The sequence below is a fragment of the Rhinatrema bivittatum genome, chromosome 11, assembly GCF_901001135.1.
Source record: "Rhinatrema bivittatum chromosome 11, aRhiBiv1.1, whole genome shotgun sequence".
Lineage (NCBI taxonomy): Eukaryota > Metazoa > Chordata > Amphibia > Gymnophiona > Rhinatrematidae > Rhinatrema > Rhinatrema bivittatum.
Window position 1 is genome coordinate 33,280,174 of NC_042625.1, and position 19,125 is coordinate 33,299,298.

At 40.5% G+C, this 19,125-nt stretch overlaps 1 protein-coding gene across 12 annotated transcripts in view; it reads right to left on the reverse strand.

The window, feature by feature from the left end:
- Window positions 1-19,125, reverse strand: part of GIT2 (GIT ArfGAP 2) — a 215,391-nt gene that overhangs the window by 14,137 nt on the left and 182,129 nt on the right. For 5 of the 12 annotated variants that reach the window (XM_029571954.1, XM_029571953.1, XM_029571960.1 and 2 more), the window contains 4 exons: window positions 17,979-18,061; window positions 17,108-17,296; window positions 15,705-15,830; window positions 138-201 (listed from right to left, as the gene is read on the reverse strand). In XM_029571954.1, coding sequence (XP_029427814.1) covers window positions 138-201; window positions 15,705-15,830; window positions 17,108-17,296; window positions 17,979-18,061 — 462 coding nt within the window. Of the gene's footprint in view, window positions 1-137; window positions 202-15,675; window positions 15,831-17,107; window positions 17,297-17,779; window positions 18,062-19,125 lie in introns of those variants that run through there. The other 7 variants (XM_029571956.1, XM_029571961.1, XM_029571958.1 and 4 more) reach the window with 4 other exon arrangements.

A 19,125-nucleotide genomic window follows, 5' to 3' on the forward strand; every position in this document is an offset into this window, starting at 1 on the left:
GGTGACTGCCAGACTATGGAAGAGAAACCAGGTTTGGGAATGAAACTCATGTCTTGCATACAATGCTATCGGTGGCTTGACACTAAAACAAACAAACAAAAAAAAAAAAGGTTACAAAAACGTTTGCCGAAACTTACTTTTGGGAAGAGAGCTGCCATCTCGGTTACTGCCACATGTATTCTTTCTGAGCATGGTATATAGCTGCAAGAAGATGGACCAAATTATGCAAAGACAGCCAAGCATTTCTAACAGCAAACTAAATGTTAAGGCATTTATCCACAAGCAAAGCAGGATTAGTTGATTAATAAAAAAAAAAAAAAATAAAAATAAAAAAAAAATTACACATTAACTCTTGCATGACTATGAAAGCCATTTTTCCCTTATATGAGAATTTGTTTTTTAATCTTAATATCAGTTAGAATTATAAACCTTAATAGAATAGGGAGGCATAAAATGAAATTCTCTCAATGGCTATGGCAATACATGCCCTTAAAGGGGACTGTTTTTAGAAAGGGCAATTCAAGTGTCTATATTTTAGATGCTCAGAATGCATAAGCCTATTACTCTGAGGCACACCCATCCAGGCTCAGAACTTATCAAGTCCAGAACCTCCCTGTCTCATCACTAGCCATCTCAATCTACACTTTCAGGTCAATGCTAGATCGTGCGCTGAGCCTAGAGCACAGGCTAAGGAGCTCTTGGACACACATTTTGAATGTGATAGGCTAACACTAGATGCAATAAGGGGATTAGTGTGTTCAAAACGTGCGTCCAAACCAGCACATAGCTAACAGCGCTCAACACATGTATATGTATGTAGATGAGGCTATTAGCTATTACCCCCCGATGCAAAAAAAAAAATCACCATGCGCCTAATGCGCACTTCTTAACATGGAAAATTTAACACCAACCCCAGGGCTGGTGTTAAGTCTTACACGCGTCAAGCCATCTAAAAAAAAAAAAAACAACCCTCCACAAAGCCACAAAAAAGCCCAAAATATTGGTTTTCTGTAGTTCTAGAGGAAGCAGCATGAACAAAAAAAAATATTGCTGGTGGTCAGGTTAGGGAAATGGACACCCATTGAGCGTCTGTTTTCCTAACCGGCGCACAGCTTCTGGGCACCAGATGCCATGGACACGCTAGGGATGCACAATTTATCTCCAGCATGTATTTTTTAGTGAGACCCTTCATTTAAATAATGCATAATGGGGTAGATTTTCAAAGGGTTATGCGCGTAACCCCAAAAACCTGCTCCTGCGCACGCCGAGTCTATTTTGCATAGGCTCGGTGACGCTCGCATGCCCTGGGACGTGCGTATGTCCCGGGGCTTTGAAAAAGGGGCGGGAAGGGAGTGGGGTCGTGGGTGGAGCGCCGGTCCAGGGGCGGGACAGAGGCCTCCGGCACAGCGGCAGAGGCAGGCGTAACTATTGAAAACAAGGTGGGGGGGGGGGGAGCGGAAAGAAAGTTCCCTCCGAGGCCGCTTCGATTTCGGAGCGGCCTCGGAGGGAACGGGGAAAGCCATTGGGGCTCCCCTAGGGCTCAGCGCGCGCAAGGTGCACAAGTGTGCAACCCCTTGCTTGTGCCAACCCTGGATTTTATAACATGTGCGCAGCAGCACGCGCATGTTATAAAATCAGGTGTACATTTCTGCACGCCAGGTAGCGCACAAATGTACCCCGTGCGCGCAGATTTTAAAATCTGCCCCAATGCGCGCAAGAGAGGTGGCTGGGTGCGCCTTAGGAGAGGAGGGAGTGCCCGTTTTACGCGAGCCGTATGTGCTGGTCAAATTACCATGCTTATCTGTAGCCTGCTGTGCTTTTGTAAGGTGCCCTAGATAGGGCAACATAACAACAAAAGTGTGTATATAGCAAGTTTGCTTACTGTAAATGGTGTTTTCCGTAGATAGTAGGATGAATTAGCCATTACATGTGAGTGATGACATCCAGCAGCACTGAACGGACCTCTCTCTCCAAGCTAGTAGAGCTCTACTGAGCATATACGAGAGCTCCTGTACAAGTGTTGCCTTAGTCCATACCAGAGCTAATCTAGCTAGGTAATCTACTCTCTGGGGTGGAGGGTGGGTATTCCATCCTGCTATCTAGAGAAAACACTGTTTTCAGTAAGCAAACTTGCTTTTGCTGTTGATAAGCAAGTTGAATTAACCATTACATATGGGGAGTCCCAAGCTGAGGGTTCAGTGAAGCGAATACTGTTTAAGTAACTCGGCCATCACCATGCAGAGTGGACTACTGTGAGACCAGACTTTGCAAAACTGCTTGTCCAAATGTACTGTCAATCTTAGATGTTTTCAAGACAGTAGTTGTGATTAACAACATAAAGGGAAGACCAAGTTGCAGCTTATACTTCTCAAAGAAGAGCAACAGAAGCAGCCATGGCTCTCACTTGTTGAGCTTTCACTAAGCTTGTGATCTGCAGTCTTGCTAAGGCGTAGTAGTGATAAATGCACTTGGCCAGCTAGTTAGACAAAGTAAATTTAGCAACCGCTATTCCTAGTCAATTGGGAGTGTAGGAGATGAACAGTTGGGAGGTTTTCCAATGCATCTAAGTTCATTTTTTGTAATACAGTAAAGCCCTTTTGCAGTACAGAGTATGCAGGGCTTTTTCGCCCTCATGTGTTGGGGCCTAGGAAAGAAGGGAGGCAGTATAATGGATTGATAGATTTGAAAGGTTGAGATGACCCTTCTGGAAGAAGTGGTGAGGATGAAAACAGTAAACAAATTCAAAAGGGCATGGGATAAACACTGCTGATCCCTAAAGGCTAGAGGTTGGAAATGAAGAAAAGGGTGCAAGGGGGTAACCTGCAAAGAGTGGCAGTTATTACCCTTAATAGAAGGCATGGGGATTTCTACCCTTATCACTATTGAAGCAACTGCAACATTGCTCTCCACTTTGACGGTGAGGGCAAAAAAAGGAATTGGATTCAGATGACAGCCAACGCTGGGCCCTGACTTTTAAGGTCAGAGGTACTGATATACAGACATTAGGGAAAAAAGCGCAGGACTGCTTCTACAACCACGTCCAAAAGCTACACACATTCAAACAGCATTGTCTGAATCATCATGAAGACAGCTCACCCCTTAAAATGTTGCTAGCAGTAATGTTGTAATGGGTTTGATAGTTGCTTGATTTTGAGTGTAAATATTACTAATCATTAACAAATTCTTAGGTGTAACCTGCAGGGAACAGCAGTTACTTCCTTAATAGAAACAGGGGGGGGGGGGGTGTAACCTGCACAGAGCAACAGTTACTACAATAAGAAACTTGATGGGCAGATTGAATAGACCATTTGGTCTTTTTCCGCTGTTATTACTGGTACTGTGACCTTTGGGAGAAATTTTGGTCAGTAGGGAGAACCACCCTGTTGTGGAAGAAATGCATATAGAGAGCATAGTGGAGGAATGCTTGGAGTTCATTGACTCTTCCAGCCAAAGTCACTGCAAGTTATAGTAGGGGCAAGAATCTAACCTTTCATGGAGGAGTGGTGTTAGATCACCAAGGACCCCTGGGAGGGAACTTTCCTATCCCCCTAACTACCCTTCCTATCTTTTCCCCTCTCCTCCTCGAGCCCTAACCTCTACCTAGCTATTTACACTTTTTTGTTTTAATACTTACTGCTCCTTTGGAGCAGAAGTAACTTCCGTATGCCGGGCGGCTGCCAGCCCATGCTTCCACGGGATAGGGCCTAATGGCCGCTGTACCACATTGGTGATATCAGGACTTCAATCTGTTGTACTGCCATAGCAAGAGTGGAGTGGAGATAAGAGGCTGGAACATTCCTTCCCTCTCCTTGGTCTGAGAGGTAAAGAAAATACGCACTAGGCATGACTGATGTGTTCTCTGGTCTGGCATAGATGATAGAACATTTTCTTCTGCAACCAGGATAAGTTCCTGCATAAGAAGAGGTGATCTATAGTGAGTGGCACTATAGTGGTCACTGTGTCTGCAGTCTCTAGATGGTCTTTTTGCCACTAGCCCGACCAGAAGGAAGAAGACTGCACCCCGAACAGGCAAGGAACAGCCCGCTGCCTGCACAGAGGGACCCCCGAGGCCTCAGCCCTCCACCTACTGGCTTCGGGCTGACCCGGCCCAGCAGACCTCGACAAGGCACTTCCCCCGATGGCACCCGGACACGCCCCCCCCCCACCCGTGTCATCGGGAGCACCGACCAAGGGAGTTTTAAAAAGGAGACGCTGATCGGAGGTGTCACGCGACAAAGGGGCACCCCCCCTTTGTGCACCCCTTAAAGCACAACCTTTACAACATTTTCACAACCTCCCGACCACCACCTAAGATGGCAAGATCCCAAATCCCCAGAAAAGACTCAAGAAAAGCAACTACACAAACTCTATCAAAACCCACACCCACAAAAACAAAAAAAAAATGTGAATGCCAGCTTATCAACATTAAAAACACCACCGCAAATCAATATACGACCTACATACTACTCTCCTTCTTCCTATTCAATGCACAATCAATAGTGAAAAAAAATCCCAATACTCACTGACCTCCTCACTGACTCAAATCCAGCTTTCATCGAATAACAGAAACATGGATCAAAAACACAGACTCAGTGCTAATAAATCAAATTGACAACCCTACTTACAACACTTTCTCAATAGCCAGACAAAAAAAAAAAAAAAAAAAAGAGGCGGCCCAATGCTAATCGCCAAAAAAGACCTCTGGTTAAAACTATTCCCTACAAATGTATGCTCACCCTACGAAATCGCACTGTTCGACTCCACAAATCTGTCTGGTTTACTGTCCCCCTGGATCACTAAACCACAACTGCTCTCCATTAATTGAATTTCTTATGACCAATATCACACAAAAAAACCCGATTATCATCCCAGGTGACTTCAACGTACATATGGATACCTCCCTGCTTTCATCTACATGCCAAACAATCATTGATGCTCTCTCAACTCTTCAACTAAAACAAATCATCAATGCCCCTACACACAAAGCTGGACATACCCTAGATCTCATCTTCATTAATACCGACACTTGTTTAACCTACGACACAAACATAACCAAAATCCCCTGTTTAGATCACCTCATTCAATCCAACATAACCATGAACACCAACCTCACCACACCACAAAACACCCCTATGACAATGACATACCGACCCCCCTTCAACTCAGAAACTCTCCAAGAAAAACTACAAACAAAACTAACAAAGATCGATCTATCCAACTCCGAAAATGCCACAAAATCATGGCTCAACATCACCAAAACTATTGCAGACAACATAAACCCCACTATCACAAAAACAATAAAATCCCACATCATCTAAATCAATGGTACAATGACATTACATCTGCCAAATGTCAACTCTGGAAAAAAGAAAAAGCATGGCGAAAGAACAAATCAACCACCCTACTCACTGCCTTTTGAAGCTACCTAAACTCACTACAAAAATCTCATCAATACTAAAAAGGAAATCTTCAAAAAAAAAAAAAATCAATAAATTCCAACACAACCCAAAAATGCTGTTCTCCATAGTACAAAACCTCACAAAAACATCAAACAACCAAAAAACACCATGCACCAAAAATGAAAGTAACAAATTCGCAGAATTCTTTAATAAGAAAATTACTCCTCTAATAAACAATAATCTCAACACCACCCAAAACATCAAGATGCAAAGAAAAGAAATCCCAACCTGGTCAAACTCTGACCCAGCATCCACCCTAGAAATCCAGACAATCATCAAAAAACTGAACCCAGCCATACATCCCCTCGACAGCATTCCGATACCAACCCTCAAAATAATCGAAACCACCATAACTAGAACTCTAACCAACATTGTAAACCTATATCTCACAGAAGGAAACTACCCCAACTGCTTCAAAACAATAATTAAGCCTATCCTAAAAAAGTACCACCTTGACCCTGACAACCCACTAAACTACCGCCCCATCTCAAACCTAGCACTCATAGCCAAGATCATAGAAAAAGTTGCACACTCCCAACTCACCGACCATCTTGAAACAAACATACTATATCCGACACAATTTGGCTTCAGAAAAAACCACAGCACTGAAACACTGCTACTCTCACTGAACAACACCATACTTAGAGGGTCTGACACTGGACATAAATACCTACTCATCCTTTTAGACCTATTAGCAGCATTCGACACAATAAACCACACCATCCTCCTTGACCACCTCACAGAAATAGGAATATCTGACACAACCCTACGGTGGTTTTCTTCATACATATCTAACAGAAGCTGCCAAGTAACAATCAACACCTTTTCCAAAAAAATTGACCTAAAAACTGGAGTCCCCCAAGGTTCTACCCTATCCGCAACCCTCTTCAACATATACTTACTACCACTATGTCATCTCCTAAAAGAACTCGACCTGACCCACTTCATTTACGCCGACATACAATTACTGATACCAATTCAAAACTCACTGGAAGAAACATACAAAAAAACAGCCACATACCTATCTGCAATCAAGCAACTACTAACCTGCATCAAACTTATAATAAGCATCGAAAAAAAATAATAATCATGGATCAGAAACCCAGCCCATCACCACCACCCCATCGTACTCAAGAATCAAATGACACCTATCTCCCCCGTCTCACATACACACAATCTTGGAGTCATCATCTACAACGAACTATCATTCAAGAGCCACATAACTAAAATCAAAGAGGGATATCACAAGCTACTCACTCTAAGACATCTAAAACCATTTCTAACACCAGATGACTTCAGAACTGTACTTCAACTACTCATATTTTCCAACCTCGACTACTGTAACTCCCTACTACTTGGTGTACCATTCTCAAACATCAGACCACTCCAAATCCTACAAAACACAGCCGCCAGAATCTTAACTGGAACGAAAAAAAAAAGAACATACAACACTGATCCTCATAGCACACCACTGGCTCCCAATAAAATTCCGTATTGAATACAAAACTCTGACCATCACACACAAACTAACTCATAATGAGCAAGCAAAATGGGCAGCCTTAAACATCAGCTCTCACAACCCACAACGAAACCTAAGATCAAACAAAGGCCTCCTAAAAATTCCCTCCATCCACACAGCACAATTCACAAAAACACTAGAAAGAGCATTCTCCCTCGCCAGCCCCAAAATTTGGTACACACTCCTGACCGAACTAAGGACGCAACCCAACCAAAAAAAATTCAAGAAACATCTAAAAACTTGGCTGTTCACCAAGGCTTACAAAGACAGCCTAGAACACAACAGCCCCATCACAAGTGACCTAACTGGAAATAAACATGACCACATCACTGACAACATAACTACCTGAACACTCAGTTTTACTATCGTAAACTGTAAACCTTTCCACCCCAATTATTATTTTATTTTATTTATTTATTATCTACTACTTATGATTACCTGCTAACCCCGTGAATGCTACCTCGATATATTCCATTACCTAACTTTCTGATACCTGCCTCTAAATATACCTGCTCCCATTACTTACTTCGCAATCTTCTATAACCTTGATCTTTGTATTTCCCATGTAAATTGTCTGTCTCGGATCGAAACTTGAAAACTGTTGTGATGGTGAAACCGAATGACGGTATATAAATCGATAATAAATAAATAATAAATAATAGTCTAAGTGGGGTAAGTCACCTGGTTATTGGCAGCGGCAACCTGACTCCTCCTGCTGCTGACCCAGGTTGGGCTATATAGAGCTGTGTTGGCAAAGCAGCTCAATAAATCGGTCTGATGTGGATGCATTGATGGCTTCAATGGAGTAGAATGTTTGGACATTTTGGATGCCTTGGCATGCTTTGAGGGTCTTTAGAGACGTGTGCTGAGTCCTGTGCAGTTCGATGATACTGCATCAATGGCATCAGAGCTGCGCTGTGGGTTCTTGCACTGTGCATAACGGGATCATGTTTAGAGGCTGTAGATTGGAATGGCATTGGAGCATCACATGCAGAGTTTCGTGCCTCAAGTGCCTTGATGCAACCTTGAGTAGTGTGTGCAATTCTGGTCCCGCATCTCTAAAATAAGATATAGTTGCACTACAAAAAGGTTCAGAGAAGGGTGATCAAAATGATAAATGGGATGGAACAGCTTCCCTATAAGGAAAGGCTAAAGAGGTTAGGGCTGTTCAGCTTGGAGAATAGACGGCTGAGGGGGGATATGATAGAGGTCTATAAAATCATGAGAGGACTAGAACGAGTAAATATGAAGCGGTTATTTACTCTTTCAGATATTACAAGGACTAGGGGGCACTCTATGAAGTTAACAAGTAGCACATTTAAAAGAAATTGGAAAGAATTATTTTTCACTCCATGCACAATTAAGCTCTAGAATTCATTGCAAGAGGACATAGTTAAGGTAGCTAGTATACTTGGATTTAAAAAAAGGTTTGGACAAGTTCTTGGAGAAGTCCTTAAACTGCTATTAATCAAACTGACGTAGGGAAAAGCTACTACTTATTACTGGCATTAGTAGTGTGGGATTTAGAATAGGAAAGACCCTTTTGGTGTCTTAGGGTCTTCATTATTAGGCCAATTTTGCAAGGAGTATTATTGTGGAACAGATAGCTGAGCCAGCAATATGTTATGATTTAATGTAAGAAATGTTAGCTTAAGACATAACTGTGTGGAAACAAGACTTTTAAGCCTGTATCTGGGATATTAGATCATAATGAAAGTGCAATTGCTCCCCCCCCCTTTTTTTTTTTTTAATAGGAGATAAACATGTTTTTCAGTTGAAAGTGTGAAAAACATCACATGATGCTCCATCTAAGATGGAGGACAAGAGGATAGCTTGTTCTTGGACTTAAAATGCAGGATAAGATCTAAGATGGAGAAAAGGGGCTTAGTAATCAGTATATTTTTATATGAAGGAATACATCTCCTCTGAGGTGATGAGACTATGATGCAAGGAAATGGGTAATGTATTGATTGGCTGTGTATGTGGGTACTGAAAACAAAGTATCCTGAGTAAGATATGTGTAATAGAATTTCAACTTATGGGAAGAGCAAACACTTTTCATCTTTCTGTGAGAATTGTATTTTGTGTAATAAACCACCTGGTTTCATGTCAGATTATGTTGGTCATGTTACTCTGAATTTAAGACTTTGCTCCAGAGAGAAATTGGGACCTGGAGATCAGTTTTATTCTGAAGCCAAGAATTATTAGGAAACAATGGACTCGTTTTCCTAATTCCTACAGTGGCATGGGATTTATTTACTGTTTAGGTAATGCCAGGTACTTGTATCCTGGATTCGCCACTATTGGAAACAGGGTGCCGGGCATGATGCACCTTCAGTCTGAGCCAGTAATGCAACTTATGTTCTTATCCTGTGTAAAGTGCTTTGATGTGCCATGCGCCACTGGTATCAGTAGAAGTTGTGTTTGGCGAGTTGATACACTGCTGACATCACTGGTACCTAGAACTTAGAACACTTATGTTTCTTCAAAGCAAGCTGCGATGGTTCCAGTAATTGATGCGGCTTTGCCTTTGATCCCGGGCGGCTAGTGGAATTCAACCCCGTGGCTTTGGTCTGAGTGAACGGGGAGTATTTGATGTGTCTGCTCAACTCCTTTCCTGGCGAGGCAGATGAGGACCTCCTGCAACTAGAGAGATTTATGCAGTTACTTGATTTTAAGGGCTTTGGACCTCTGCGAGTGTGGAGCATCTGTCCACAGGCATAGCAGTTCTGGTCATGATCTGGTCCGAGGGATTGAGAACACTATTTGTGGCCATCGGTGAGGGACATAACCTTCCCACAGATACAACTCAGCATGGTTGATTTCTTCTGCTTGGACATGGTAGAAGACCACAGTTCAGCGTTAAGACTTTTTTTTTAGCACTGAAAATTGCTTTTGGGGTCTGCAGAGGCAGCAAGGTAACCTATTTTTCTAAAGTGAAGTTTCAAAGATTTTTAAAGAAAATAAGTAGGAGAAAGAGATATCACTTCCATGTTGTGCTTGAACAAATAATGATTGAGGAAACTCATGAGGCAATGTTCACGCAGGAACTCCCACACATGCTCAGTAGAACTCAAAGTTTACTAACTTGGAGATAAGTCCGTTTGATGCCACCAGATGATATCACCCAAATGTAATAGCTAATTCAGCCTGCTAATCAACAGAAAAATGTCTACACACACTCTTCCAGACGTACTTGATAGAAAATAGCAATATTTTGTGGGTACAACATAGTTAAAGATTATCTTCAGAATTTGTTCACATAAATCAGCAAAAATATGCCTAAGTTACACCAATTTTCAAAGTGGATTTATGTGCATGTCTGCTTTAAAAATTATCCCACAAAAGCTCCAATGCATTACCAAAAATTAATCATCCTGGGCAATTTTTAAGTCCATGCTGAAAATCCTTATAGGGATGCAGATATTAATTTTTTTGCCTTAATGTTGGATTTAGGTTTTCTTCAATGGGTGAACTGCCCTACTCACAGGTCCGGCACAACTGGGTGTGCATACCGTGCATTTGCACAGGGCGACACATACCGGGGGGGGGGGGGGGGGGGGGGAGGAGGGGGTGGACCAGCGGCAACAGGAGAGGCCATGGGGCTGCTGGTGGAGCCTATCCTGTTGGCAGCAGCAATAGAGAAATCGCTGGTGAAACAGAAGTCAATCCACCAGCAGCTTAAAATGAGAGGCTGGTGTTCCCATAAAGTTGTGCACCCCGTGCACAACTTTACCGTTGGATGCATACAGCTTCCGCTCCCTCCCCTCCCCCCCTCGCAAACAGGAAGGCCAGTGGGCCATGGTGGAGCTCATTCCAACATGGCCTGAAAAGAATGGAAGGCTGGCAGGGCCATGATGGAGCTCAACCCAGCGACAAAAGGAGCCCGTGGGGCAATGGTGAAGCTTATCCTATCATGGCCTGATGACAACAGGATGCCACGTGTGTGAGCGCCTACGTGCATGTTTGTGTGCCTGAGAGAGACTGTGTGCATATATGGACTCTCACCAGCATGCACTCACACACACAATGTATCTGAGGGAGAAGGAGCCTGTGTATGTGAGAGAGAGGGAGTGTGTGAGAGAATGAATGTTATTGTGTATGTGAGAGAGTTGATAATTTTTTGTGGCCCTACCTCCCCCAATCCATGATGATCTCAGGGTGACTGGAAACCAAAAGATCCCAGGGATGGAGAGAGCAGGAGATTTTTTAAAATCCTTATTAGTTGCAATTATTGGGAGTAATTTAATGTTTCTACTCTTGAAATATTTAATTTTTTAGGGGAATAGAACATTTTTTAAATACTGGAATTTTTATTCACAAATTGTGAAATATTTTATTGGTGTTTGGGAAATTTTTGATATTTTATTCATTAACTGGTTTGAAATATTCTTTTTATGAAAATGATTTTAATATGGTGTTTTATATTTCTTGATTTTATTATTTGCTTTATGAAGAATGGTAGTTTTTCCATTGTTGCTCTGCATATACAGGCTAGCTTGTTGTGGCTTCCAGTTCAGTTCTTCTCAGCACGTTCTGTTTATACTTTCTGATCTCTTTATTATGTATTTGGTCAGGGTCTCTGTGTTCTGCATATGTGACAGAGGTGAGGTATTTTGCTGGCGTGTAATTTCGGCCTCCTAAATGTCTTACGAGTATGCTGCAGCGAGTTTGGTAAACTGTTTTCCCTGATGCAGACGTTTAGGACACTGAAACATGGGCCTGTGTCATTTGGACACTACAATCTGAATTCAGCTTTGGGTATAGTGATCAGATGAATCATCCAAAGCTAAGTATTTTTTCACTTTCTTGTTTTTTTGAGGGATTATTGAATGTATTTGTATAGGGCTTTGAACCAGCAAATGAATGAGAGCTATCTGTGCCTTTTTTCTGACACCGTTTGCAGCCCATCACAAGGCAAGAGATGGTAGATTGTACTTGGCACTTCATTTATTTCTGATGCTGTGTTCATTTTGAGATTTGCTTTTCACAGTAATAATTATTTTGATGTGATGTGGAACCTGGATTTGTATTTGTTCGTTTTGTTGGAGGTTCCTGCTCTTTGTTTGTTTTGGTAATCTCGCACATAAGTTTACCCAGACTGAGCTACACTGTGGAAAGAATGTTAGGAAAATTTGTTTTTGCAGATACCACCAAAATCTGCACAGGACAGACAGACAAGGTGGTGTGGAAACCATGAGGACGGATTTAGCAAAGTATGAGGAATGGTCTAGAATCTGGCAGCTAAGATTACTCTATTTTTTAGCACTAAATGTATTTAGGCTGCAAAAATCCAAGAAAGTTATACTGTATAGGGGATGAGATTCTAAGCCAAAAGAGCAGCGGGATTTGGAGGTGATCATATCTGATAAACGTAAGGTGGCCAAACAGGTGGATAAGACGATGACAAAAGACATAAAGAAGTTTGCCTGCATAGGGTAAGGAATGATCACCAGAAAAAAAAAAAGGAGGTGATATTGCCCCTGTATAAGTCTGCATTTGGAATACTGTATACAGTTCAGGAGTCACTCCAGAGGGTGGCTACTAAAATGGTCAGTGGTCAACAGTATTATGGGGACAGACAAAGAACTAAACATTTTCTGCATGTAAAATACCTTTGAAAGTTACCCTTGAAATGTATGAAGTTATAAACTGATCTTTTTTATTGTAATAATACTGTTTGTTTTGTTAACTTTTATTTCCATGCAGTAATCTATAGGTAAAGCATGACTGGGGAATGAAGAAATCTAAACACTGAAGACATTTCTCTATATTCTCTTAACTTTTTCCCAAATTCTTGAATATCTTGATATGATCCATTTAATTACACATGGAAATTAGGCATTAATAAAATTTAAAAAAACAAAATGCTAACAAACATTCTAAAACAAATACATTCCTTCATTTTTGAATCATAAGATGTCTCTCCCTTATCAAGGCAGAAATGTTTTGCAATTGTGCCCCTGGACTTGAACACTTTATCAAGTAAAGTGCAATGCATCAGCTTGAGACATGGAGTCTAAAGGATAGCAATATGCAGGCAAAAAGAGCCAGTTTTGCTTCTATGTTTCTCTTTAATTGCTTTGCTTTAATATCTGATATCCTGTTACCCTAAATAAACTTGAAAAGCTAACCAAAATGTACCAAAGTATTTGTGTAGGTCTCACTTATGGCCATGACTTGTAAATTAATCTGTTATGCCCATTCTATGTGACTATAATACATTTTACCAATTTAAAGGGCATTTCATTTTTTTAAATAATATTTTTACAAGGTACACAAGCAGTTCAGCTCTTGTTAATTTTCTATTTTAAAATTGCTATTCAAGTTCCTAGGACAATACCAGTTAAGTTTATAAAATTTATTTATTTATTTATTTAAATAATTTATATACCGGAGGTTCCTGTATAATATACATATCACCCCGGTTTACATAGAACAGTAACAATCGCTACATTTAGCGGATTACAATCCATTTCATTAAAAAAAAAAAAAAGCTCTGCTATCTATATTTGATAGACCAAATGGCATAATTTTTAATATTACTGATCAAATATTGCAGCTTATTGACATTTCTAATCAAATTGATCTTGGTCCAAATTTTGTAAACCTATTAGTTTTTTTTTGTTTTTTTTTTTTAACATCTCTTGAAGTCTTAACTTTTTAGGGCATAAATTTAACATTTAATGAAGCTTTTTATATTCATCATACATTAAAATTAAATCATAAAACTTATTACTTTCATAGGAGCATTAGAAATTAGTTCACACAAGTACCACAAATACAAACTCATGACATAACATTAACATCTTCCTTACATAAATCAAACTCTATATTAGTGCACATAGAGCAAGAACTAACAAGTGCATTATGTACATAATTGTTTAGCAATACAAAAAAAATTAAATATGACAAACCAGCACAAGACAAGGGTCATTGATTATGCATGAAAGTTTCCAACATAGGTAAAAATGAGAAAAAGTAGTCCCCTTATTATAGCTGAACAGAGTGGTAGCCTAGTGAGAGCCAGAAAAGCCAGGGTTCAAATCTCACTGATATTCCTTCTGACATTGGGCAAGTCACTGCTCCCTTCAGTGCCTCAGGTTCAAACTTATGAATACATTTTCAAAGGGTTACACACGGAAAATAAGTAGCCTCACTTATTGTATTAATGGGGATAGTTGGCATTTGTTAAGGAAAAAAAAAAAAGAAGATGGTATCGGATCATGTAATGCTACTAAATTATTTCATGAAGTTAGCAAGTAGCTCATTTAAAACAAATTGAAGAAAATTCTCAGTGCATAGTTAAGCTCTGAATTCATTGCCAGAGGATGTGGTTACAGCAGTTAGTGTAACTGGGTTTAAAAAAGGTTTGGATAAGTTCCTAGAGGATAAATCCATAAACTATGACTGTAAATAATAAGCAACAGTAGCTTGTGATTTATCTAATGTTTGGGTACTTGCCAGGTACTTGTGACTTGGATTGGCCACTGTTGGAAACAGGATGCTGGGCTTGATGGACCCTTGGTCTGACCCAGTATGGCATATCTTATGGTTCTTATGTATGTTATGAAGCAAATTAACCCAAACCGTATCACAACAAGCTTAATAGCTGGCTAAGAATAAATAAATAAGGTTCACTACATCTTGCAGCTGGTTTCCTTTTTCTTAAAGTCTCCATGCCTGTCTTGCTGACCAGTATTGCCATTAGCACGTATCTTTCCTTATCTGGCATTCTCATGCCTGGGCCTACCAATAGTATCCTTCAATGGCAGATCAAATTCTGTCCTCCCACCCGGATATGTTTGAAGGACAAAGATGTATGTCATTTGGGACTCAAGATAAAATAATCAAAATCAGAACTATATATTCTCAGAAAATATGATGGATGCTTAAAGTGGATTTTGATAACATATAGCGTTACCAATGTATGTCCTCCTAATCTTGAAGATCTGAGTAATTTAACAAAAACAAAGCGCTGTGGAAATAGTAGTGTTTTCCCAGAGCCCAAACAGGGGATATGCTGCTCATCAAGGATCCCATTTTGCTTAATGTCAGGATTGCTGGCTGTCTTTTTGATTTTGTATTTCTCCATTTTTATTTAATGTAGTAAGCAGGGATGTGCGAAGCCCAAATCTATTGGTTCGGGCTTAGTTTTCAGCCCGCCACGGGAAATCTTCCCGATCCTGGACGAATTAGGCAATTTTGTTGAAATTGCCTAATTCGTCCTGGACGAATGCACATCCCTAGTAGCAAGTAATGCTTGATTTACGCATATTAATTGTAGATGCTAGAAAGGATCTCGGTACAATACATCTTTTATTTCAGAATAGCCAATTAAAAAAACAAACTTTAAAAACATAACGTACCAATACCTCCATGACCAATTTTTTCAGAGAAAACAAGTGACCGATTTTCAGCTCAACTAGCTAAGAATATTTTAGTGATATGTGAAGAGTTAAATTTTACAACATAATCCAAGTTCAAGTATGTTGATTTTGTAGCTTGACAATGCAGAAGTTCTTGCCACCAAAAACAGTTTAACTAAAGCTTCCCTAAAGTGTTTAGCTTTCATGGATAACACATAAGAACCCATGTATTGTCTGGGCACTGGGAGGTCAGAAGGGAGGGCAGGAAGGGGGGAGGGGGTGAGAGGGGAAAAGACAGACAAAAATAAAAGAAGAAAGGACACTGTGCCTGGAAGACAGGGACAGAGACCAGAGTACCAGGAGGTGGGATCAGGCTGCTGGAGGCTCAGTGGCTGCAGCGGCGCTTTCTCGGCCCAAGGAACCAGTGTACTGAAACAGCCAAGGCTATGTCTGAGCCTGCGCATGCTTTCACGCTCAAAGGGTCTTACAACAGGATGAGCAAAGGACAAAGAGAGCAACAGAAAAGAATAAGAAAAAAAAGAAAAAATAGCAACTACAAAAAGTAAGATGTAGGCACATTAATGGAACATTACTATTCAGATTATGTAAAGAACAGCAGATTTACATTTGGGGCAAAATATAACAAAAATGGGTTACATTTAATAATTGGGCAAAAATGACAGCATTTTTTGCAAAAAAATGTACTTACATAATTTTTTTCTGGGGAATTTTGTTCTATCTAGAATTTACAAGGTAAAGATGTTGTGTAAGCAAAATGACTAGAAGACGTTTTGCACTTATTTTGGCCTGAAATCTGGCCTATAGATTTTTGGATTCTATCAAACTTAGAAGCTAAAAATTGCTTGGAGGCTTCAGGACTTCATTCAGCTGACTGTTTGCTGGACTCAGAACCAGATTAACCCCTAAAAAGCAGAGGGGACTGTCTGGCATCACCAGTAATAGACAGTGGCCAGACAGAAACTGACACACTGCTTATGTACAGGTCAGGGGAAACAGTTTAGGTTTCATAAATTCAATGCCTTCACTTTACTGCCACTGTCATCTCTTAATGTTACTTTCCGGCAGGTATGAAGTCCTGCCAGTAATCTCCCAATATATTGCGGGCACTTCTGAAACTTCCTTTATACCCTTTGTGATTACTTTTGATCTTCAGTCACCTCTTTCCATATTTTGTCCTGTGTAATTCTTTACTGTACATTGTTACCCCAAAATGTATAATGTCTAGCCAAACTGTACAACTACTGACACAAACTGTATCCTGATGATCTTACTGCCCTTTACATCAAGAATGGGCTCACTTACTGACCCCTCCCCTCTCAAATTCCTATATGATATAACCAATTTATCTTTGTGGTTTTGAACCATCTGTATAGCTCAGAACTGCAAATATTTTTGCTGCACAAAGATGAACTGTCAAATATTTACAAAATTCTACAGGGAAAACTCATTTTGCCAAATCTGCTCATTTCTTCCTTAATAAACATTCATCCAATTAAGCATCTACTGCTAGATGAACCAAGGAAGCTAAAAATTATCCCTAAGTATGCAGCTTGCAACAAAAGGGAGAATGAGCTGAAAAAAATATCAGGCAGCCATGATGAAAACCCACAATGCCTAGGGCTCATCAGCATGAACACTGCATCAGGCTTTGCAGAAACCAAAAGAGAAACCTGCCTTTAGGATTCTCTTGCATATTACCCAATTTCTGAAACTTTCAGGCCTGGAATTTAGCTTCTTACCTGTCATGCTTATTTTCTTGGGCAGCACGCAATAGTTCCTGGATATTCTTAGTGATTTGTTCAGTTTTTCGAATGACATCCTCGGTGCTGGGGAGCACAGAACTTGGGTCCACATCAGTATCGCCAATTTCAGGAATAGATCCTTCTCCCTGCCATCCGGCACTCAGCTGCCTTCCCTTTCTACCTGAGCTACACATACAGAGAGAGACAAATATTTCAGACAACACAATGAGGAAAGAAAAACATTTATTAAAAGCAATCAATCTCCAAAAACTGGAGAAGGAGACAAAAGAAAAACTGGTTAAAAAAAAAAAGCACACACCTACAAAACTGGATATGTCCAAGCTGTCCGATTAAATTACATCTATGTTTTATTATGTGATTCATCTTTTATTCCAATTTATCATGAACAACAGACCTGGAGGTGCATTCAGATGTATAAATTAAGTGCAGTTAAGTCTTTGCAGTGAGGCTATATGAATACATTCTTGCTATGCAATAGCTATAGTGTATTTACAGACATGCGAGCACCTTTTGTGCACGTAACTGGAACACAAGGGCATAGGGTGAAAACGGGCAAAAAACTGTGGTCACTGCAAACTTGTACATCTAAAATATATACACATTTCAAACACAAAGAAATACAAGCAATTCAAAGTGAAGACCAGCAAGCCAAGTACAATTTGATATTTATTAAAGAAAATCATATGCCATGCATTTTGGAATATTGCAAATTACACATGCAAGTATACTTGTACGTTTTATAACATGCAATGCTACAGGTATAGTTTAGCGCTGACATGAGTTGAAGAGTTGGTATTATGTTTTTCTTTAAATAAAAGTATTCTGGTCCAGAATATTAAACACAAACCCAGTGTCATCCAGTTCCGAATAACTGATGGCGTTGTCATAATCACTGTCGGGTACGCTATTCTGTTTTTCTAATTTTGTTGCCTAAAATAAAGAAGAAACAAATATCACAAAAACCTCTCCTTAAATTCCCTCTCCTTTTAAAATATATCCATTTTTGGTTCTGCATTACAAAAGTTAATTTCTAATGTCACATATTTTAAGTCATCTGCATTGCCCACACTGTCTGACTTATGCGTTTTCTCCATAAGTAAAAAACAGCTACCACTATGCCCAGATCTCTAATTTATCAAATGAGATTTGGAACCTAAACTGTGGATTGGAAGAAATTTCTCTTCCAGTTTTCACCTAACTTGCTACCATAGGGGTAGATTTTATAGCCTGCGCGCGTGCACATGTATGCCCAATTTTATAACATGCAAGCACAGGCGTGCGCATGTTATAAAATCCGGGGTCGGCGTGCACAAGGGGGTGCACAATTGTGCATCTTGCGCGCGCCAAGCCATGCTGCCTTCCTTCATTCCCTTCCCTCTAGCCTGACCTTCCCACCCCTTCCCCTAACCTTCCCCCCCAGCCCTACTCTAACCCCCAAAAAGTTTTATCCTACCTTTTGCGCCTGCCACCAGGCAGGTGCAGGTTGCATGCGCCGGCAGGCGATCCCTCGACACAGCAGCAATGGCCGCTGTGCTGCAGGTCTCTGGCCCTGCCCCCGGACCGCCCCACCCACACCCCGCCCCTTTTGTAAAGCCCTGGGGCTTTACGCGCGCTGCAGGGCCTTTTTAAAATAGGGGGATTTATGCGTGTAACCTTTTGAAAATCCGGCCCATAGTGCACCAATGATAACTTAGCATAGCATACAGAATCTCTCTCATATTGCCTACCATTCTGAAATGCATCCCATATTTCAGAACACAATACATAAAAAATGAATTCACAGGCACCTCAAAAATCAAGTTACAATCTCTAAGAAGTAGGAAACTGATTTAGGGCCCAATTTACTAAGCTTATACCCTCTAGACACAGAATGGGGAAAAAAGCTTAGTAAAATCAGGCACTAAGCCTTCATAAATATGAATATTTAGTCCTGGCATTTTGGGGGTTTTTTCAATCTGCTGACTTGATTTGAGTGATCTAAAATCAAGGATACT